General features: G+C 46.3%; 2 protein-coding genes across 3 annotated transcripts in view; one reads left to right on the forward strand and one right to left on the reverse strand.

The window, feature by feature from the left end:
• DNAH14 (dynein axonemal heavy chain 14) overlaps positions 1–24,450 on the reverse strand; it is a 217,272-nt gene that overhangs the window by 127,696 nt on the left and 65,126 nt on the right. The window contains exons 23-29 of the mRNA XM_083174857.1: positions 16,150–16,321; positions 12,590–12,694; positions 12,203–12,321; positions 12,048–12,122; positions 9,815–9,902; positions 7,360–7,610; positions 4,860–5,091 (exon numbers count right to left, since the gene is read on the reverse strand). Of these exons, the coding sequence (XP_083030983.1) occupies positions 4,860–5,091; positions 7,360–7,610; positions 9,815–9,902; positions 12,048–12,122; positions 12,203–12,321; positions 12,590–12,694; positions 16,150–16,321 (1,042 nt within the window). The remainder of the gene's footprint in view (positions 1–4,859; positions 5,092–7,359; positions 7,611–9,814; positions 9,903–12,047; positions 12,123–12,202; positions 12,322–12,589; positions 12,695–16,149; positions 16,322–24,450) is intronic.
• Positions 18,505–22,972, forward strand: LOC146063297 (uncharacterized). Of its 2 annotated transcripts, XM_083175560.1 has the most exons (8): positions 18,505–18,735; positions 20,141–20,207; positions 20,287–20,386; positions 20,586–20,711; positions 20,948–21,055; positions 21,246–21,464; positions 21,662–21,700; positions 21,918–22,972. In XM_083175560.1, exons 2-8 carry the CDS (start codon positions 20,202–20,204, stop codon positions 22,970–22,972), a joined length of 1,653 nt encoding a protein of 550 aa, XP_083031686.1. In that variant the 5' UTR covers positions 18,505–18,735; positions 20,141–20,201. The 2 variants fall into 2 exon arrangements, with proteins under 2 accessions (XP_083031686.1, XP_083031687.1); XM_083175561.1 differs by lacking the exon at positions 18,505–18,735 and having other exon boundaries at positions 19,800–20,207.

Below are 24,450 nucleotides of genomic sequence, written 5' to 3' on the forward strand. Positions count from 1 at the left end.
CCAACATGGACCTCTCCAGGAGGGACACACATACTCCCCCAACATGGACCTCTCCAGGAGGGACACACATACCTCCCAACATGGACCTCTCCAGGAGGGACACACATACCCCCAACATGGACCTCTCCAGAAGGGACACACATACCTCCCAACATGGACCTATCCAGGAGGGACACACATACCCCCAACATGGACCTCTCCAGGAGGAACACACATACCCCCCAACATGGACCTCTCCAGGAGGGACACATATACCCCCCAACATGGACCTCTCCAGGAGGGACACACATACCTGCCAACATGGACCTCTCCAGGAGGGACACACATACCTGCCAACATGGACCTCTCCAGGAGGGACACACATACCTCCCAACATGGACCTCTCCAGGAGGGACACACATACCCCCAACATGGACCTCTCCAGAAGGGACACACATACCTCCCAACATGGACCTATCCAGGAGGGACACACATACCCCCAACATGGACCTCTCCAGGAGGAACACACATACCCCCCAACATGGACCTCTCCAGGAGGGACACACATACCCCCCAACATAGACCTCTCCAGGTGGGACACACATACCTCCCAACATGGACCTCTCCAGGAGGGACACACATACCCCCCAACATGGACCTCTCCAGGAGGGACACACATACCCCCCAACATTGACCTCTCCAGGAGGGACACACATACCTCCCAACATGGACCTCTCCAGGAGGGACACACATACCTCCCAACATGGACCTCTCCAGGAGGGACACACATACCTCCCAACATGGACCTCTCCAGGAGGGACACACACAGACCTCCCAACATGGACCTCTCCAGGAAGGACACATATACCCTCCAACATGGACCTCTCTAGGAGGGACATATATACCCCCCAACATGGACCTCTCCAGGAGGGACACATATACCTCCCAACATGGACCTCTCCAGGAGGGACACACATACCTCCCAACATGGACCTCTCCAGGAGAGACACACATACCTCCCAACATGGACCTCTCCAGGAGGGACACACATACCTCCCAACATGGACCTCTCCAGGAGGGACACACACATACCTCCCAACATGGACCTCTCCAGGAGGGACACACATACCTCCCAACATGGACCTCTCCAGGAGGGACACACATACCTCCCAACATGGACCTCTCCAGGAGAGACACACATACCTCCCAACATGGACCTCTCCAGGAGGGACACACATATCTCCCAACATGGACCTCTCCAGGAGGGACACACACATACCTCCCAACATGGACCTCTCCAGGAGGGACACACATACCCTCCAACATGGACCTCTCCAGGAGGGACACACACATACCTCCCAACATGGACCTCTCCAGGAGGGACACACATACCTCCCAACGTGGACCTCTCCAGGAGGGACACACATACCTGCCAACATGGACCTCTCCAGGAGGGACACACACATACCTCCCAACATGGACCTCTCCAGGAGGGACACACATACCTCCCAACATGGACCTCTCCAGGAGGGACACACATACCCCCAACATGGACCTCTCCAGAAGGGACACACATACCTCCCAACATGGACCTATCCAGGAGGGACACACATACCCCCAACATGGACCTCTCCAGGAGGGACACACATACCCCCCAACATGGACCTCTCCAGGAGGGACACACATACCCCCCAACATAGACCTCTCCAGGAGGGACACACATACCTCCCAACTTGGACCTCTCCAGGAGGGACACACATACCTCCCAACATGGACCTCTCCAGGAGAGACACACATACCTCCCAACATGGACCTCTCCAGGAGGGACACACATACCTGCCAACATGGACCTCTCCAGGAGGGACACACACATACCTCCCAACATGGACCTATCCAGGAGGGACACACATACCCCCCAACATGGACCTCTCCAGGAGGGACACACATACCACCCAACATGGACCTCTCCAGGAGGGACACACATACCCCCCAACATGGACCTCTCCAGGAGGGACACACATACCTCCCAACATGGACCTCTCCAGGAGGGACACACACAGACCTCCTAACATGAACCTCTCCAGGAGGGACACACATACCCGCCAACATGGACCTCTCCAGAGGGACACACATACCCCCAACATGGACCTCTCCAGGAGGACACACACATACCTCCCAATATGGACCTCTCCAGGAGGACGCACATACCTCCCAACATGGACCTCTCCAGGAGGGACACACATACCTGCCAACATGGACCTCTCCAGGAGGGACGCACATACCCCCCAACATGGACCTCTCCAGGAGGGACACACATACCTCCCAACATGGACCTCTCCAGGAGGGACACACACATACCTACCAACATGGACCTCTCCAGGAGGGACACACATACCTCCCAACATGGACCTCTCTAGGAGGGACACACATACCTCCCAACATGGACCTCTCAGGAGGGACACACATACCTGCCAACATGGACCTCTCCAGGAGGGACACACATACCTGCCAACATGGACCTCTCCAGGAGAGACACACATACCTCCCAACATGGACCTCTCCAGGAGGGACACACATACCTGCCAACATGGACCTCTCCAGGAGGGACACACACATACCTCCCAACATGGACCTATCCAGGAGGGACACACATACCCCCCAACATGGACCTCTCCAGGAGGGACACACATACCACCCAACATGGACCTCTCCAGGAGGGACACACATACCCCCCAACATGGACCTCTCCAGGAGGGACACACATACCTCCCAACATGGACCTCTCCAGGAGGGACACACACAGACCTCCCAACATGGACCTCACCAGGAGGGACACACACATACCTCCCAACATGGACCTCTCCAGGAGGGACACACACATACCTCCCAACATGGACCTCTCCAGGAGGGACGCACATACCTCCCAACATGGACCTCTCCAGGAGGGACACACATACCTCCCAACATGGACCTCTCCCAGGAGGGACACACATACCTCCCAACATGGACCTCTCTAGGAGGGACACACATACCTCCCAACATGGACCTCTCCAGGAGGGACACACATACCCGCCAACATGGACCTCTCCAGGAGGGACACACATACCCCCCAACATGGACCTCTCCAGGAGGGACACACACATACCTCCCAACATGGACCTCTCCAGGAGGGACGACATACCTCCCAACATGGACCTCTCCAGGAGGGACACACATACCTCCCAACATGGACCTCTCCAGGAGGGACACACATACCTCCCAACATGGACCTCTCCAGGAGGGACACACATACCCCCCAACATGCACCTCTCCAGGAGGGACACACATACCTCCCAACATGGACCTCTCCAGGAGGGACACACACATACCTACCAACATGGAACCTCTCCAGGAGGGACACACATACCTCCCAACATGGACCTCTCTAGGAGGGACACACATACCCCCCAACATGGACCTCTCCAGGAGGGACGCACATACCTGCCAACATGGACCTCTCCAGGAGGGACACACATACCTGCCAACATGGACCTCTCCAGGAGGGACACACATACCTCCCAACATGGACCTCTCCAGGAGGGACACATATACCCCCCAACATGGACCTCTCCAGGAGGGACACACATACCTCCCCAACATGGACCTCTCCAGGAGGGACACACATACCTCCCAACATGGACCTCTCCAGGAGGGACACATATACCCCCCAACATGGACCTCTCCAGGAGGACACACATACCCCCCAACATGGACCTCTCCAGAGGGGACACATATACCCCCCAACATGGACCTCTCCAGGAGGGACACACATACCTGCCAACATGGACCTCTCCAGGAGGGACACACACATACCTCCCAACATGGACCTCTCCAGGAGGGACACACATACCCCCCAAACATGGACCTCTCCAGGAGGGACACACATACCTCCCAACATGGACCTCTCCAGGAGACACACATACCCCCCAACATGGACCTCTCCAGGAGGGACACATATACCCCCCAACATGGACCTCTCCAGGAGGGACACACATACCTGCCAACATGGACCTCTCCAGGAGGGACGCACATACCTGCCAACATGGACCTCTCCAGGAGGGACGCAGTGCTCCGCTCCCAGACTTCTCTCTTATTATAGGATGCCATCATCTGTGATGAACAGGTTAAATGGAAAGGTGATTTAACACAGGTGATGGCAGTAAGGACCTTATTCTGATCCACACGCAAATCTGCCAAATTAGTAGCTTTGCGTGTGGTTTAAACGTCCCCTGTTTAAACGTGTGGTTTAAACGTCCGCGACCACCCCCCCCCCACACACACACACGCCGAGTTCCCCCATACATTCGCAGCTTGCGTGCGGGGAGGAAATCATTCGATGGTCGGCGACCAGTGCTTGCAGATGTAAGACACCTTTCTGGTTACATCTGCGAGCGCCCCGGACGGATGGCTTAAATCCGCTGACGTCAGCTGCCCGCCCCACATCACGAGCACATTATCATATGAACGCCTATGAAATGCTGGGCACAACCTCTCACCACTGCCCCACGCCCACCGCCCACACTGCTAGGTGTGACCGGGGTGGAGAACAAGCAGTTCGTCAGTGCCCGCTTGCACCAAGCGGCTGCACATGCGCAGAAATGCTTATGGGCAGTCGCTAAACATCGCTTCCCCGTGCGAATGCGCGGGGAGCGATCAAATCAGAATAACCCCCAGAGGGAGGTTCAGGAGCAGAGAATTGTGCAGCTTCGGGGGAGAGGTCCATGTTGGGAGGTATGGGACACCATTATTGCTATTATGGGACATATTGCTATTACTATTATTCATTTATATTGCGCCACATATTCTGCAGTGACTTACATCTGAGACCACTGGAGACCTACCTTGGCTAAATCCTTCACAGTTTCTGTCTTCCCGGTGCCGGCTGGTCCAGCGGGTGATCCTCCCAGGTGTAAATCCAGGGCCCCTGTCAGTGTGAGCCAGCAGCGGTCGGTGAGTGGCGTAATCACTAGGCGGGAGGAGCAGCCTAAATACTCGTAGCCGTAGGTGAAGGAGGCGCCGCCTTGCACCACGTAACAAGAGTTGTTCAGGTCGTTCCATTCATATCGCAGCTGCCTGCAGAGGTGGAGCCGCGTGGGACATGGTCACATCTACACAGCAGTATGGGTGCTAAAAAGTGTTAGATAACTGTTACTTGTCTGGGGTAGGGGGGGGGGGGGGGTTGTGCTGGCCCAGAGGGTCCCGTGCTCTGCAATTGAACCTGGGGAATGTTAGGAGCCCACCTGATGAGGTCATCTGTCCATGGTATGTGGTCCCGTATATTCAGCCAAAAATGATGCTAAGAATCTCAATTTTACTCCATAGAAAGTTGCAAAGTTTATTGTAATTGTTCTTATTAGTATTGTACTTAGGGCCCAATTAAGAGACTTACCTGCACAGATATGGTGTATCTATATGAACAGCCCACATCTCAGCCGATGCATCGGATGGGTATGCTACAAAATGCTCACACATGGGGCCTGATTCAGATTTGTTAGCAATGCTGCCATTTTAACAGATGGCCAAAACTGCACTGCAGGTGGGGCAGATGTAACATGTGCAGAGAGAGTTACTATCACTGGTTTTGTCCGTCTGCAAAAATGGCAGCCTTGTCAAAACAGGCCCGATGTCGGTGCACACATCAGATCCGTGATAAGATAAGAAGTAGACGCCAACTGTATGTTCCACTAATGAGTGATAATCACAGCGGATTGTTTTGTCCGACTCTTACCTCAGTATCTGTTGCATCACATTCCCTTATTAATGCCCACAGCAGCCACTCACAGCGGCTCGGCCGCACAAAGCACATTTATCTCAATTACAAACAACATTGGGCCGTATCTTCTTTGTACAGAACTCAGCATATGGGGTTTATTCTAGTTCATTCTTTCTGACAAAATCCTTCTTAGATGGACAAAACCATGTGCACTGCAGGGGGGCAGATGTAACTTGTGCAGATAGAATTAGATAATCTGTACGATCTGTATAACACGAGGCCTAATGCTTAGCGCTAGATGCAAATGCTATGCTAACGGCTCATTGCATATTCGCATACCAATAGCCCGCGTGGGGGTCACGCTGCAATGTACTGTCATATACAATGTACTGTCAGCTTAACGGACACAGGGTTAGTAGGTCAACAGTCAAAATGTCGACACATGGAAAGGGTCGACGTGCATTATGTCAACATGTATAAAAGGTCAGCCCGAGCCAACCTTGAATCTGTCGACATGCAAAAAAGTAGACACAAGTTTTTAAAAATGTAAGTGTCTATGTCGACGTAGGTGGACATGGACACAGTATAAGTGTGCACACTATAATATTCCCCCTTCACATCCACTGGGATGGTAAAATATGAACAGGTCATGTCGACATTTTGCTTGTGGCGACTTTTTGACCAGGTCAACCTAATGTATGTTGACCTTTCCCATGTGTTGACCTTAGTAAGATGGGAGTTCTATTTCTCATGGGATGTTGCTAGGGGCAACCAATCAGAATCCACTTCTTATTTATTTAGCAGATAATAGATAGTATCTGATTGGTTGCCCTAGATCAGGGGTTCTCAAACTAATTTGCTCTGCGACCCCATTAGACAATAAAAATAATGACAGGACCCCAGTAAGTTACTGCAGAAGGTCATCACATTAGGGATGGCCATCGACCAGCGATGATTCAAAATCATTGATGGTTTATGGCCGATGTTGAATACTTTTGCCATCGATGGGGGAGAACCAGATGTTTCCTTACATCGATGGCACAGCAAAAATCTCAAAGCCCCGCCCATGTGTTTTGATTGGCCCACAGGCCAATCACTCAAACATACTAGATGACCAGCGATATGTAAAACTATTGATGGTCACCCATTGAATAGTTTTACACTATCAATGGCCAGTTGCACTTTTTGCCATCGATGGAAACCATTGATGGCAAAGGCACCGATGGCCATCCATACATCACATCACATGTGTGGTCAACAGACAGCACATGCATGGCAGCATTGTGGAGGCACAAAGTGATGGGAGGAGTCTGAAGACAACTCAACAGATTTTTCACACTCTTTGAATCACTGACTGAGAAGTCATCAGCCTGATGGTCAGCAACATGGAGTCGTGACCCAATGCTGAGAAGGTCAGGACCCACTTTGGGGTCAGGACCCACAGTTTGAGAACCGCTGCCCTATAGCAACATCCCATCTGAAATAGAACTCCCATTTTAGTAAATTTCCCCATGTGAACCTAACGACCGCATCCCCAGCTTGCATACAGTATCATACACCATACCCGCAGGTTGGCCTGGCCTGCAATAAGGCATTTGACACTATGATCATGGTCTGATTTATCTTACCTTGTCCATTCGAAATCATCTGGAGTTAGCACTTTATTCTTTATTAATTCAGTCAGCACATCCCTGCAGTGCACATAGAGGGTGAGCAGGGCTTCCAGCGTTGTCTTCTGATGGGCAGAAGGGATCTCTAGAGCCATGTCTGCCAGCTCGCCAAGCTGCTTCTCCAAATGGCAGAGGACGGCTTTCAGCTCCTTCTCGGGCTCCGCACTGGAGAAGCCGCTCATACACTCCTTGTTGAACATTATTTGACTCTGGAATAAAGGAGAAGCAACTACAGTATAATCACCTGAGTAGTCCAGTGCTGGTGCCATATAGGACACTTTACTAAATATCATGAGCTTACGGTATTGTTATATTATTATAGGCTGTATTTTCTGTATAATATCTTCCTGAGGATAAAGCCGTGCTTGGTTGGATAATACATTGGGACTATAGGCAAATGCCTGCATTGCATCCCTTGTGGCATAATACAGAGGTGGGTGCAATACAGATACTATGATCTTGTAGTTAGACGATATTGTTTGCACTGCACACATGTCTAAGCATATCTTCTCAATTCCGCTGTATACAAAGACGTAATGGTGGCAGGATTTGTGTACACCTCAGTACTAGGCACTCCGTTTTACACCTGCCTGATATTGTATCTACACTTTTTAATGATTCCTTTATTCAGTAATGTTTTTCCCCTGCATTGCTGCTTCCTGACTGTGCACAGCTCTGCATTGCTGCTTTGTGACTAGGCACAGATGCCTGCATTGCTGCTTACTGACTAGGCACAGCACCCTGCATTGCTGCTTCCTGAATGTGCACAGCACCCTGCATTGCTGCTTTGTGTCTAGGCACAGACGCCTGCATTGCTGCTTCCTGAATGTGCACAGCACCCTGCATTTCTGCTTTGTGACTAGGCACAGACCTCCTGCATTGCTGCTTCCTGACTGTGCACAGCACCCTGCATTGCCGCTTTGTGATCAGGCACACTCCCCCTGCATTGCTGCTTCCGGACTGTGCACAGCACCCTACATTGCTGCTTTGTGACTAGGCACAGACCTCCTGCATTGTTCGGCTTACTGACTAGGCACAGGCCCGTTTGGCTTACTGACTAGGCACAGGCCCCCTGCATTGCCCCTTCCTGACTAGGCACCAGCCCTCTGCATTGCTGCTTCCTGACTAGGCACAGGCCCCCTGCATTGCCCCTTCCTGACTAGGCACAGGCCCCCTGCATTGCTGCTTCCTGACTAGGCACAGGCCCCCTGCATTGCTGCTTCCTGACTAGGCACAGGCCCCCTGCATTGCTGCTTCCTGACTAGGCACAGGCCCCCTGCATTGCTGCTTCCTGACTAGGAACAGGCCCCCTGCATTGCTGCTTCCTGACTAGGCACAGGCCCCTTGCATTGCTCTTTCCTGACTAGGCACAGACCCCCTGCATTGCTGCTTCCTGACTGTGCACAGCACCCTGCATTGCTGCTTTGTGACTAGGCTCAGGCCCCCTGCATTGCTGCTTCCTGACTAGGCACAGGCTCCCTGCATTGCTGCTTCCTGACTAGGCACAGGCCCCCTGCATTGTTCGGCTTACTGACGAAGCACAGGCCTCCTGCATTGCTGCTTCCTGACTAGGCACAGGCCCCTTGCATTGCTGTTTCCTGACTAGGCACAGGCCCCCTGCATTGTGCGGCTTACTGACTAGGCACAGGCCCCCTGCATTGTGCGGCTTACTGACTAGGCACAGGCCCCCTGCATTGCTGCTACCTGACTAGGCACAGGCCCCCTGCATTGCTGCTACCTGACTAGGCACAGGCCCCCTGCAGTGCTGCTTCCTGACTAGGCACAGGCCCGCTGCATTGTGCGGCTTACTGACTAGGCACAGGCCCCCTGCATTGTTCGGCTTACTGACTAGGCACAGGCCTCCTGCATTGCCCCTTACTGACTAGGCACAGGCCCCCTGCATTGTGCGGCTTACTGACTAGGCACAGGCCCCCTGCGTTGCTGCTTCCTGACTAGGCACAGACCCCTTGCATTGCTGTTTCCTGACTAGGCACAGACCCCTTGCATTGCTGTTTCCTGACTAGGCACAGGCCCCCTGCATGGTGCAGCTTACTGACTAGGCACAGGCCCCCTGCATGGTGCAGCTTACTGACTAGGCACAGGCCCCCTGCATTGCTGCTTCCTGACTAGGCACAGGCCCCCTGCATTGCTGCTTCCTGACTAGGCACAGGCCCCCTGCATTGCTGCTTCCTGACTAGGCACAGGCCCCCTGCATTGTGCGGCTTACTGACTGCGCGATCAGAGTGACATGGACGCATAGATTTCTTGTCCTCCCGACAACGTGGCATGTAGCCATAATGCCTTGTGCATGAGATGACAGAGAGAGATGGAGCACAGAACACCAGGGAGATATACACCAGAGCAGGAGCTGGGTATTAGCAACCATAACATTATAGGTGTCTCTCATACTCACCACAACTAGAACGGCCTGGCCAGAGTGAGTGAGCAGCCATTTCTTGAATTCCGATTGGCCCCAGTCCAGCACCCCAACTCTGACCAGTCTGCAAATAAATATAATTATATAAATATATAAATATAGTTTCCTGGCATCAATAAAATGGATCATATAATTTTTTCGGATTCAGTATTGAATCCCGGCGGTCGGGATCCCGGCGTTCAGAATCCCGACGCCGGAATCCCGACAGCCGAAATGCCGACAAGGGGGGGACGTGGATCGCCCCCCCTTGCGGGCACGCTGCGCTCGCCACGCAGCGGGCTCGGCACACTAATTTATTCTCCCTCCAGGGGTGTCGTGGACACCCCAGGAGGGAGAATGTGTCGGCATTTCGGCGGTCGGGATTCCGGCGTCGGGATTCTGAACGCCGGGATCCCGACCGCCGGGATTTTAACTGCATCCCAATTTTTTCTATTGGGCAAACTTCATTTTTAGCGGGTCATTTCAATCAGACATGGAAGTGGCACCCCTGATTGAGTAAGTGTGGCTTTATGTCGGGGGGGGGGGGGGGGCTGTGTACAGAAACCCCTGAGTCTGGGGGGCAATGGCAGTTCTTCCACTCTGTTAATATGGCAGCTTGCCCCCATCGTACCTGAATGACCCGACCCCTTAGGAGGAATGTGACACCATGCTTTATACAGTGTACAAAATGACAGCGATGACAATGGTCCGATCCTATCTATATAGGGGGAATATTCAATGAAACGTATTCATACTTCAATTTAACAGCGATATATTATTTATTTTATTTAGTAAAATATATATGCATTAAAAAAATGTTGCAGATCACTCCAGCTGACGGGATCACATAATGGGATTGCGTGCCGGACGGGGTCCCGACAGTCGGGATCCCGACAGGCATTTACCCAACGTCGGGATCCCGACTGTCAAAACACCGACAGCCGGGTTCCCGACGGCCGTCGGCTATTTTGCCTCGTGGGGGTCCACGACCCCCATAGAGGGAGAATAGAATAGGTGGCGAGCATAGCAAGCCACCGCACCCGCAGCGAGCCCGCAAGGGGCTTAGTTGCGCTCACCATGCTGTCTGGGTCCGGCCAATCGGGATCCCGACGTCGGCCTAATGACTGTCGGGATCCCGACTGTACCACACCCATGGGATTTGACTGCAATTACCATGTAACTACTGAGAACGATGCAGCAATAACACCAGAACGTCTACATGTTCTGAGTGTTGACAGCCAGAATCTCAAGATGGACAAAAAGTCAACAATTATTGCCGTCGACATGTTGACATATAAAATGTTGACATTTATGTATTAACAAAGGAGAAAAAATCACCTGCGGAAAGAGGGCCCTGCTCATTAAGAGTTTACAATCTAAGCATCAGGAAGACGGGATATGGTTGCTAGGACGACAGGCGGTATCATCCCCTAGGGTGAGGAGGGAGAATATAATAGTGTGCCGAGTGCAGGGGACGCGGTGCACTGATACAGTGCCCATGTCAACTGACATCGAAATTCGGGACGAAAAAATGTGAAAAAGTCATGTTGACCTTTTGAACGTCGACCTTCTTATTGTCGATGTAATGCTTGTGTCGACATTCCGACCCTGTCGACCTTAGCCATGTTGAACTATTTCATGTGTCCAGCTTAGCCCTGTTGGCCTTTAGTGGTCAGGCTAATGTATGTCGACATACATACAGTTGACCCTATCACCCATACCCAGGAAGACAAGAGTGATACATAATAACTTGGAGTCCATGCAATATGGGAAATAGGATGAGGGGGCCATGAGAGTGAGTGCCGGGCCCACCTGATGCAGCACATACAGGCCCTTATTCTGGTTCACGAGCAAAGGAAAATTCCATCTCAAATGGACAAACCCATGTGCACTGCAGGGGGGGGGGGGGGGGCAGATGAGAATTAGATTTGGGTGAGTTATTTTGTTTCTGTGCAGAGAAAATACTGGCTGCTTTATTTTTACACTGCAATATCTCACATCGAAGTAAAACCCGCCCAAATTGAACTCTCTCTGCACAAGTTACATCTGCCCCACCTGCAGTGCACATGGATTTGTTCATTTGAGAATGAATTTGCCATTGCTACTGAACCATATGTCGTCCAGTTGCGTTCCACCCGCAATCATCTGAAGGAGATCTCCTATACGGTCATACAACAGACAACGCCCTCCGTTAAGGAGAACCGTACACCGGAACTAGGCGAATACTCACTTCTTCACAACGTCATACATACTGGTCTCCACATTCCCCAGCCACTGCTCCACCGGGCCCCGGACTCGGATGTTCCTACAGAAAGCAGCACAGTGTTATAATCCTCCGCCCCACACAATGCGCTCCCTGATAATGACCACAGCGGAATACTGTACTTAGGCATGCAGATCTTCTCTCCTTCCGCCGACATCATCATCTCCACCTCAGGGGGGCTGCTCAGGTACCGTCTTATCTCCAGGTGCCGGATATTCTCAAAGCACTTCACCAGGTGGGGCTGCATTACAGAAGGAATAAGGGGAGGAATTTAATAGGATGAGAGATTCAGAAAGTGAGAGGTTTGGTAAGAAATCTCCAGTTTTTTTAAAGCGGCAATCATTTACACTGCAAAACCAGTTTGAATTTGCAGTGTAAATGATTGCCGCTTTTAAAAAAAACTGGATATTTCTTACCAAATCTCTCGTTCTCTGAATCTCTCATCCTATTAAATTTGTGTGAGCAGTATACATGTATAGAGTAAAGGCTGGTCACCGATCCCTCCTTACCTGGACCACATCGGGGTTCTTGCTGTCAGCCAAAATGGCAAGCAGGTCGTCATTGCTGAGGAAGTAGAATCTCGGGAATATCCTACGCTTAATTTCTAGAAAGTCCTGATGGGGAGACAAGAATAAATCATAATCACCTTTTCCAGGTCGACCTTCTATCAATGTCGACATTGTACATATTGACATTTTGTCAATGTCAACATGTTGGTGTCAACTGTCCACCTAGATATTGTCAGTGTCAACTGTCGACCTAGATATTGTCGAACTATCATCCGGACCATCACTGGGATATGAAACATTGTATAGCTTGGTACGGATTCTAATGCTACTGTAGTCTATGGGATACATTCTGTACCATGTTCCGGGAGAAGGATCTGCAGGATCCCTCCCCGGCACATAGGAGCTCAGCAGACCAGGCATGAGCAGTAGTGTACAGTGGTCCCAAATAAGTGACACAATGACATCCCAGAAATGATCCCTATACATAATTTTGTATCGGTGCAATAGGTGGGGCAGATGTAACATGTGCAGAGAGAGGTAGATTTGGGGGGAGTTATTTTGTTTCTGTGCAGGGTAAATGCTGGCTGCATTATTCTTACACTGCAATTTAGATTTCAGGTTGAACACACCTCACTCAAATCTAACTCTCTCTGCACCTGTTACATCTGCCCCACCTGCAGTGCAGTATGGCTTTTGTCCACCTGCATGAATTGCAGCTTTGCTACAGTTCTGAATTAGGCCCTATGTGATGGATTGTTTATTTGTATGCTGGAAGTTATTTGTCTAGAAATGAAGCCGTTAAATGATTATTTGTTAGTTTGATTAGGGGTAATGTAGTGTCTCAGACAGAGGTAATGGGCCATTCTGTCTGCCACGCGATGTGGAGGAATCTCACCGCAATACAGACATCACACAGCACAACTTCAGCGGCCTCTGTAACAGGGACAGTGGACCTTATTCTGGTTAATTCGCAGCCTTGCAAATCCACCAGATGCCGCCTTGCGAAAGCCGATACACCCCCCCCCCCTGCACACCCCGTTCTTACGCACGGGCGGCAAATGGATGTTTAATATGAACATCAATTCGCAGCCTGGGCGAGAACACCCACATCATTCGATGGACGCCGAAGGCACACGCACATCTAAGGTTACTCTGAGGTAACCATAGACGTGTGTGGGTATTCAGGTATTCAGAAGGAAGTGGGCAGCTGACATTCGGTGATGTCATCTGCCCACCCTCCATGCCCACGTCACCGGACGATTTCCATGGGAACGCCCCTCCCCACCCCTCCGGCCGCAGCCTTGGGTCACATGTTAGTCACCTCTGCACCAGTCTGAACTCAGAACACATCCAATATATCATACACACCAAGTCCTTCCCCATACACAGGGGGGCGATTCAGGGTTGCTGATGTTAGGGCTTTGCACATGCGTGTTTCTGCGCATGTACAAACACCGGAGGGGGCGTATGGTTTAGGTGAGTGTTACACTCGCCAGGCTGTTCGCTCCAGAGGGGGCAGATGAGGGGTGGGCAGGGGGTGGCCGCAGGGGGTACACCCGCGGTCAGTGTCAGATTAAGCCTTCGGGGGGCCCGGGGCACTTTAGACAGGGGGGCCCCCTTGCACTTGTCATTACTGGCCGCAAACTGCATGGGGGAATATTACACTGTCAAAACATAGAGTAAAGGCAGTATAAACTTGGTCAATGGGTAACTTCAGGGGATATATATATATATATATATATATATATATATATATATATACATACATACATACATACATACCTACCACATGTAAAGCCTTTGTTTGTCCCTCTGCACCTTACTCTGTAGGAGACCTCACAGTCCCAGTGCTGACTCTGATTAAAAACCCTCCCATGACTAGGCTGCTGCTGCTGTTCTCCATGGGCCTGAGAAGCATGTAATGAGCTCCAAAAATCAGAGCTCAGCACAAACGTCTCAGCCTCTACCCTCTGGTGCAAAGTGTCATGGGACTTAGTCAACTACCAGTAATGCACTGCACACTTGGCTCCCAATGCTTAGCACCATTAATCATTGTCACATTGGCAGATAGGTGAAGCTGCAGCACTACTCCACTCCCATGCACAAAACCTTTAGCTAAAGCAACTGATTTCTCCTGCTAGTGGCCGTATGCGAGGGGATGTGTTAGCGAAGGGATTAAGGTGCTGGGGTGTGTGTGTGTGTGTTAAGGTGCTCACTTGACAGCAAATATTCATTGCCTAGCAAGCCAACCTGAATCAGGCCCAGTGTTTGGAGCTGCTTGGGGAATCGATCTGCAGATTCAAGTAACACCCAAGTCTTATACACTGGCTGGTGCAGAGCTGCTATTGGAAATGGTGGGGCCTGGGACCGACAAGTAGACAGCCCCCCCCCCTCCCTTCCACCCCTATGTGACGTAAAATGCTCTGACATCACAGATCGGTGGAGCTGGCAGACCTGCAGGAACGAGGGCTTGATTGATGAAGTCCTCCCTGGGGGTATGGGACATTGGGTCGACCACATGAAGGTTGACATACATTGGGTCAACCACTGAAGGTTGACATGGGCTTAGGTCGACAGGGTCAATTGGTTGACACAAGCATTAGGTCGACATGGGTTTTACACTTTTGTTGTCACAAATGTCGAAACAGTCCACATGGACACCACATCGCCGCTGAGCTGGTCATGCTTCGGACACGGTGCCTCGCTGTACACCCCCCACTATTCTATTCTCCCTCCCAGTCCTGGTGGATGGTAGGGCATGAAATACCCCCTGTCGTGAAAAACCCATGCTGGCCGTTTGACTGTCGACCTTCCCCAATATAAAATGGATTTACATTGTAATGAACCCTGGGGCAGAGGTACTAATCCTGGTGAAGAAGTAACGTGGAGATAGAGTGGCCCTGGTGGTGTCTTTCCTTTGTATTTCTACTGTACTTCTTCTTACCACACTATGGGCTTATTCCAGCATCAATCTCTAATCTGAGAAGAGAGACAGCCGCCGTCCAGACAGAAGGAGAAAACGTCCCGGGCAAGTCTGCGAGTGATTTGTGAATGAATCGCTATTCTCTACAAATCCATTCGCAATTCACTCACCATCCAATCATTTTCCCAGTCTGCAAAAATCTGACCCTCCCACAACTCTGTGACAGAGACAGGCGCTGACATCACAGACACTGCCTGATAACGCCTGGGCACATCTGTGATTTTCCGCTTAGGCATGCTGCCCATTGTATAAATGGATACATCGGGCAGCATCGTATCCCCATAGAAACTTATGGAGTATTCGGCTGGCAGCGAGATCGGAGGAATCTCCGATCCCTGCTGCGGTCCCTCCATGATACATACAGGGGCTACTTATTATTTGCAGCTTATCTCCAAAAATGGGTGTAACTGCGCCCCATCATCTGCCCAGATCCCTTCGTATGTGTGATCTGCCTTAAATGGACCCCATAAAGCGGAATCTGACTGCACCACTGAAAGTATAAAGGTATAATGGCGGAGTGTCAGTTACTATCGCACAGAACACCTGACTGCAATGTCCGCTGTCTACCACCACCTACCTCCAGGCATTTCAGTATCTTCTCCAGGTGCGCGTTGTTGGTCTGCAGTACTTCCAGCACCCCCGGCACAGTGGCGGCCCGGAGGGCATTGGGCCGATCCTTCGTGTTGCTCATTAACTCTTTCCAGGAGATGTCCACTTGGGAAAAGAGCTTGGCCTCGGCGGGGAGCTGTCTATATACAATATACATATATAGTATAATAAGTCCGGCTATGTAATAATATATATACACGGTGTACAGGTATATTATTCTGAATATCATTTCCCATTTACTACACTTCTCTTTATTACTTTTCTCCGCAATCCAATAGAACAGTCTCCGGGGGGGAGGAAGGAAGAATGTTTAATACTATTTCCAGTTTTATAGGATGGAGAGGACCAGAAGTGACGGGAGAGGAAACAGCACAGACCATGCGGCATATATAATCCCTGTCCTCACGGGGAAGGATACATTGTATCTTTCTGTAACAACATTAATGTCTTGGGACCAATTGGATGTGTGTTATGATGCCTAGAACGTAGAACGTGCAGTGCATTCAGCAGTTACAGACCTATATCTGTACTCTATGAATATAGCCACAGTGCAGATTAGTAGATAAGGCACACTTTTTCTTCAAACTAATTGGTTTTGACAGGTCCACGCCCCTTTTATACAGGTTGTCCACGCCCCCTTTTATTTAGTTTGATATCAAACGTGATAGCGTGTGATAGCTCGTATCACGTTTGATATCAAAGTGGTATAAATAATATTAACCCCCGTATTAAAATATAATTGGTTTGAGGCTGTAACTTCATACACTGATATTGGTTATGTGAAATAACACATATATAAAGTACGCGATATCTTAACCAGCTGGAAGAATTTCTAAACATAATGCTAAAAAAGTTGTGAGAAAAAGTAGATCTTGTTGTATACCATATTTTTCTAGGAATATGATATGCGTATCGGATATAAATCAACAAGGGCAATGTGATTTGGTATAGCTCATAGATCTTTCACAGTGAATAATACAGGCAGATCATTACCAACTATAATAACACTTACCTTAGAACGATCCAAAAAGCACTACAACGAAGTGCCTGACCAAGCGTGTATCAAAAATAAATAAAATAAAAATAAAAAGTTATATTCCACACGATAACTTCCACAGCATCTAAGGACCTTCTTGCTTTTAAAATAAATGAAATATCCGCGTACATAACAAAGAGGTCTGGGTATACATATGTTATGCATTTAAAGATACAGAGCCATTCAGTCTGGGCCTGACATGTTGTAGGCATTTAAATTTAAAGACACACAGCGTGAGAAGTATAGTGTTACTTTTAGAAAGACATCAGATATGACGGATGATTGTAATTTTCAAAAGTAATTTTAAACACCGGATTCCATAGTCTTTGAAGACGTTGACATTTACGTATGACACAATTAGCGTAGACAGCACAGCAGGGCTGGTAACAATTATATTCATTAGAAAGCACATACCTCTGAAAAAAACATTTTCACACGGCTAACCGTTTAATTAGTTTAGACAGAACAAAGAAAGGCCATGAAATCTTTGCAACAGAGCATGAGTGGCATCTAGTGGCCATGTATTGCAGTTGCAAGCAAGTTCCAGACGGAGCTAGAGACTACAGAATTAACTTATATATTATATTTAACTGAACATTAACCCTGAACATTATCAATGCTGATAAATAAAGGATCTATATAAAGTATATATATATATATATATATATATATATATATATATATATATATATATATAGCTATATACAGTATATATATATATATATATATATATATATATATATACAGTATATATATATATATATGTGTGTAATGTGATGGTAGCATTATATTATGTGATGAATAAAATATGGATAATATGTTATATTATTTAAATCAGATATATATATATATATATATATATATATATATATATATATATATCTCAATCAAATTACACAGGTGTAGTGGATAAGGTATATATTTTAAATTAAAAAGCATACACATACATATACAACAAATCTGTTGATCAATCATATAGAAGTCCAGATGGTATTTGTAAAAAGATTTATTCGGGAATCTTCCAAAATGATGACAAAAGCCCATATATATATATAGGGCTTATGTATGCTGTTGTTGATGGTGTGCCATATCTGACATTTATTTAATAAGAATAAGGGTTTTTATTCAGGGGGCAATTTAGTGGCATTTTATCGAGCTAAATATTCTGAACACAGCTGTGTTTTGCACAATATGCTATGTTATTTAAATCAAATATATATATATATATATATATATATATATATATATATATATATATATATTTGATATGCCTGTCTATGACTTTGGAACACAACTCATGAATATTCAAATGAGACAAATGCAACACAGATGTGTTAACTGACTGAAACGTATAAATATGTTCTCCATGGGGTCAGACAACTACCAGGCAGCTGCCACACATTGAGGTTGAAGGTCTTCGCACACACACACTATTCAAGACAGAGAACTTGAAGTTTTGACTTGAAGATTTTGTTCCAGAAATATTCAGAGAAAACTTGAAGATTTTGTTCCCAGAGGGTGAGTCTATATTAATTTTCTAAATAAATATATATATATATATACAATATTTCTAAATAGCATAGTTTTAATATTTTATAATATACATAGCAAGATGTTTTGTGGTCTGTACATTATACATATTGCTTTTAAAAATACAGTATATTGTGTTATTACAATTTACAGTTCGTTAATGTTAGTCATCGCAGATTACGGTATAACGGATGTGTAACGGCTGTATAAAGTGATTTTGTTATTATAGTGTAATTTTATAAGTTGGTTATCCACAATGCGGCCAGGTATGAGCAGGCTGCTGACTACACATGTGATATGGAGTAACAATATATATATGTATATACAATATTTCTAAATAGCATAGTTTTAATATTTTATAATATACATAGCAAGATGTTTTATTTAGTGGTAGGGTGGGGGGTGTTAGTCATCGCAGATTACGGTATAACGGATGTGTAACGGCTGTATAAAGTGATTTTGTTATTATAGTGTAATTTTATAAGTTGGTTATCCACAATGCGGCCAGGTATGAGCAGGCTGCTGACTACACATGTGATATGGAGTAACAATATATATATGTATATACAATATTTCTAAATAGAATAGTTTTAATATTTTATAATATACATAGCAAGATGTTTTATTTAGTGGTAGGGTGGGGGGTGTTAGTCATCGCAGATTACGGTATAACGGATGTGTAACGGCTGTATAAAGTGATTTTGTTATTATAGTGTAATTTTATAAGCTGGTTATCCACAATGCGGCCAGGTATGAGCAGTCTGCTGACTACACATGTGATATGGAGTAACAATATATATATATGTATATACAATATTTCTAAATAGCTTCATTTTAATATTGTATCATTGTATTATACATAATGATTTTAAATAATGCGCTAGTTATTACATTTTCATGTGTAAAGCAGCACGTTATGATGTCATGTATGGTTGTCTGCTGACTAAACTTGTGATATGGAGGGATTCTGCATTAGCATTGTTGGATCACCTGTAATTAATTTTTATTGATTGTTTCATAGATGAGTTTTTTTTTTTTTTTTTTTTTTTGGTATTACGGCTTTGATACTTATAAATAGCTTCATTTTAATATTGTATCATTGTATTATACATAATGGTTTTAAATAATGAGCTAGTTATTACATTTTCATGTGTAAAGCCGCACGCTATGCTGCCATGTATGGCTGTCTGCTGGCTAAACATGTGATATGGTGGGATTAGTCATTAGCATTGTTGGATCCCCTGTAATTAATTTTTATAGGCCGATCTATAGAATACAATGTCAGGAGGTATTCATAGATCAGGTTTTTGTGAGAGCGTTAATAGTTTTATGTGATTTTGTGCACGCAAATTTCGTTATGGAAACTTATCGTGTTATCTTTTATTATCAACAGTGCCATCTAGTGGTTGTTGCAGAAAACACCTTTGAACTTAAGCTATCAACAAAACACCAACATGCAGGTGTGTATATGATATTTACAATAGTTTAACAATAGCTTATTGTATTGTTATTTCAACTTATTATTATTATTTATTACAGAGAAAGGAATACAAAACCATTAATGCAAATAAAATAAGTCTCAGAGACTTTCAAGATTTACCCAGCTTTCAACAGCAGTCAAATGAGCAGACAAATACGTGTAAGTTTACAGATCAAAGACACATTGTTGTTGGTGGTTATAAATGTTACTCTGTTGGTGTTAATTATCAAGCGCACTATTGGTATTAATGTTACACGTGTTGATTGTATTTTTCGTTCTACAAAATTGTTGTGTTAATTTTTATTTTATTTTTTATGTATATATTATTTTTTATTAAATTGTTAATCCCATAAATCAGTTTCAGATGTCACAAATGACGCATCTGAAGTTGGATCATATGGTTCGGATTTCACAGTCGGTCCGGATCTGACGACATTCGAAAACCCATACGCAGCATACTCTGATTTGTCCGAATCGCAAAAATGTAGGTAATCATAAGCCGTCAAAAAAATGTGATGTATGTTAAAAAAATGTGATATATTATTATTTCCAAAAAATATGTCTCTCTCTCTCTCTCTCTCTCTCTCTCTCTCACGCTATCTCGCGCGAACTCTCACGTTCTCACTCATATATATATATATATATATATATATATATATATCCTGTTATATTCATTTTTATACAGCCTGTGATATTAATGTGTTATTTGTTCTCTGTTAGTATCGCCGATTATGTCGAAATCTGATGCAGAACACATAATGGATGATCTCTGGAATTTACCATCGGCAAAACACTATAAACAGCTATACCAGACCCCGGCTATACAAGGTGAATTTTGACGATTGGCTGGTGATGTTTTTATAATGTGTTTTTGTGTTAAATGTTACATATCGTCGCAAAATCATGAATAGTGTCCACAGGAGTTGTTGTTATCATGACTTAAATGACGTTTTTTTTTTTTTTTTTTTTTTTCTCAAGTCGGCGAATGTGTCGTTAATTGATAATATATGTATTACAGATGACATAGCTAGCCGGTATGAACCTACGGTACCTAGGGCCGATACGTGTGAAGCGGGACCATCCGGATACAGAGAACCGACATCGAGTGTTGGATCAAACGCCAAACAACCCAACAGCGCATTGGCTAAAGGAGCAAAAAGAACCCAGATCAGCGATCAAGCTTTCTGGTCATTGTTTAAAGGAACCATGCCGGCGCAAACCTTTGACAAATACCCGTGTATGTTTATTTATTTGGTTTCTTATATAGCACAACATTTACCACTGTTCTTTACAAATGGAAACCACAGGTATTAAACAGACTGTGTAGATGAAAACCGACAAGGAAGGTGGGGGTTGGGAGGTCTGAAGTTGTTATAAAGCGACTGTCTTTGTGGCCGCGTATGTGTAACTAAAACGGTGTGATTTTTATTACAGTAGGAACCACGCCGATGGAAAGATCTGGCAAATATTCAGGTGTGTAATGTAATGTTTATTTATTTAGTTTCTTATATAGGACCGCGTTCATCATTGTTCTTTACAAATGGAAACCACAGGTGTTAAACAGACTGTGTAGATGCAAACCGACATGGATGGGGTGGGTGTTTTGGGAGGCGGGTCTGAAGGTGTTATAAAGCGGTTGTCTTAGTGTCCGCGAATGTGTAACTAAAACGTTGTTATTTTTTATTTACAGCGGATCCGCGACGATTCGCAAAAATGATAGCAGCGGCCGGGGTTGCTCAACCACTCAATGCTGAAATGGATGGGGGTGAATCAGCTAAAACGGTGATCGACCCACAACTTCAAGAAGATGTATCAAGGGCCGAGATCATGGCCACCGAGCGCGACGATTTCAAGCCAAGCAAGCGGAGAATTACAAAAAGTCGAGTCGGTCAAGAAAACAAGGCCGATTTATCAGACCTTAAAAGAAGATTGAAATATTCGGAAGGTAGGCCCGTGAGAAAAAGAATTGCATTACAAACAGTGCCAACCGTGAGTAATGTGGATTACCCGCACGCATTTACAACACCTGCAACACCTACTGAATCCGACATTGACATTGCCGGTAATACAAAGACTGTGAAGACTCGTAAAACTTTACGACTGTCAAGAGAGAGATACACGCCGCTGACGGATGATGATGTCATCGTAATTTCAGACACGCAGGAACATCATACTGCAGAAACGCAAAGCGTGGTCAGTAACACGCCTGCAGCTACATTATCCGCTAATGATGAGGACTTAAATGGGCAAACATTTTTTATCACCCCTAGTGAAGAGTCAGTCTCAGATACACCACAGAATGATGATGAGGCTGTAACATCTGTAGCCGGAATCCCTGATAAAGTAATGGGTGATGATTACACAAAACTACCCAGTGTTTTTACCACGGTCGGCGAGGCAACCGCATCAGGCGGTGCGGATGCCCCGCCGACCGTGGTATCGACAGACATAGTTGATGGGGTTCAGAATGTGGAACAATTAGGACAAGATGCGGAAATACAATACTACGCGGTCATGGGGAGGATGCGTGAGCATATAGGGTACATGCGTAGAAATGTCAATACCATGTTGAACCGTATAAAAGATGAGCTTTATGGTTCAAAAAAGAAGCCAGAGATCATTAAAGAACTTGTAGAAATGTACATGAATGTAACATCAAATCATATATCAGAGACCGTGAGGACTAGGGATTTTATTAAAGCGAACATGTATCATTTTGCCGAGATAATTGAAACGGATCCGTGACTAGGCATGGTGGGTTATGGGTTGAAACGTAATTTACATGTGTGTAAAAAAGCCCCAAGAATTAAAGCAAATGTACCGTGCAAAATCTCACACTTATTTCGCCGTTCGAAAATAAAACAGGCTTTAAAATGCATATACAGGCTGAGAAAGCGTAAACAACACAGGGGGCGATGCACAACCCCAACCCCAGGTGCACAGGCTGACAAATCACCGGACCAACCATTACCGGGTGACGCTGCGTCACCTGACAATGTTGAACACCCCGCAACGCCCATGCATAATGACATAGATGGGGGTGCGCCACCCGGTAATGGTGAAGGTCGGCGAGATGTGTACTTAGAAGCTGTTAACAGGTATGAGCGACACCATCCTAATTTCAGAGCTATTGAGTATCATAATCATTTTCAATTTGTTAATTTGGAAAGAGTTACATCATTTGCAGAGGGTGTTGAAGCCGTACACAACGCTATACAGGTTATGATTGATGAATTCATGGTTGGTGTTGACCCTAATGATCGTGTACAGTTAAGATTGGAGGGGGGTGGTTTACACAACGCCATCTACTCACACCGAAAGCCGCAAGAATCATTAGACGCTGTCAGTTTCTTGAATCAAATTACAAACACTCTTCAAAGTAACGCTGAATTCTTATTAGGCACGGGTTTAAGGTTTGTGATCACTGTTTTTAGAAATAGAGCGGGTGGGGCCCTAACTGGTCGCGGCCTTAGACGCATTCCATACAGCTTAATTATAGAAAGGCGCAGAAGACACCTGTATGATTTCAACAATACGCACAATTATTTGTGCTTTGCGGCATCGATCTGCAAACTTCTGGATAAAGGTAATGCCACAGACGCTGAAATACACGATCGGGCGCTTCAAATTCATAAGGATTTGAACCTACCGATCGATAAAGCAGTCAGCTTTAGCGACGTTGTTGTTTTTGAAAAACACTTAAAAACAAAAATTACAATATTATATCATAATAATCGTTCTTGGCATTACTATTCTTCAGAATCGCGCTACGGTGATACCCTGTATGTATTATATCACGATTCACACTATTATGGCCTGATTAATATCTGCGCATTTCTCGGATCGAGATATTTCTGTTCCTTATGTAATCGAACTTATGAGCGCAAAAATAGCCACGATTGTCTTTTCTTTTGTAAGGCTTGTCACAGACAAGCGTGCGCTGATGATGGGGCTTCCGCATTAAGATGTTCGGTTTGTAGGGTGTTTTGCAGATCGCGTGAATGTTTAGAGGAGCACAAATCCTTAGCTTTAGATCGCAAAATATCCTGTCTTGAACATGTTTATTGCGACAGGTGTTGTCTCTACCGTCGCAGGTCTCATGAGTGTCAGGGGCTAAAGTGTTCTACTTGCAAGGCATATGTTGATGGGTTTGCGGATCATTTGTGTTACATACAGCCCATCAAAGCGGAAGAACCCACCACCAAATACATCTTTTTTGATTT

This window comes from Crinia signifera, chromosome 3 (genome assembly GCF_055691185.1).
Source record: "Crinia signifera chromosome 3, ASM5569118v1, whole genome shotgun sequence".
In the NCBI taxonomy this organism is placed as follows: Eukaryota; Metazoa; Chordata; class Amphibia; order Anura; family Myobatrachidae; genus Crinia; species Crinia signifera.

What these genes read in the sequence shown, in the direction of transcription:
- LOC146063297 (XM_083175560.1), top strand. An exon ending in AAATGAGCAGACAAATACGT is followed by an intron (nt 20,387 to 20,585) that starts GTAAGTTTACAG and finishes CCCATAAATCAG; the next exon opens with TTTCAGATGTCACAAATGAC. An exon ending in AACCTTTGACAAATACCCGT is followed by an intron (nt 21,465 to 21,661) that starts GTATGTTTATTT and finishes TTTTTATTACAG; the next exon opens with TAGGAACCACGCCGATGGAA.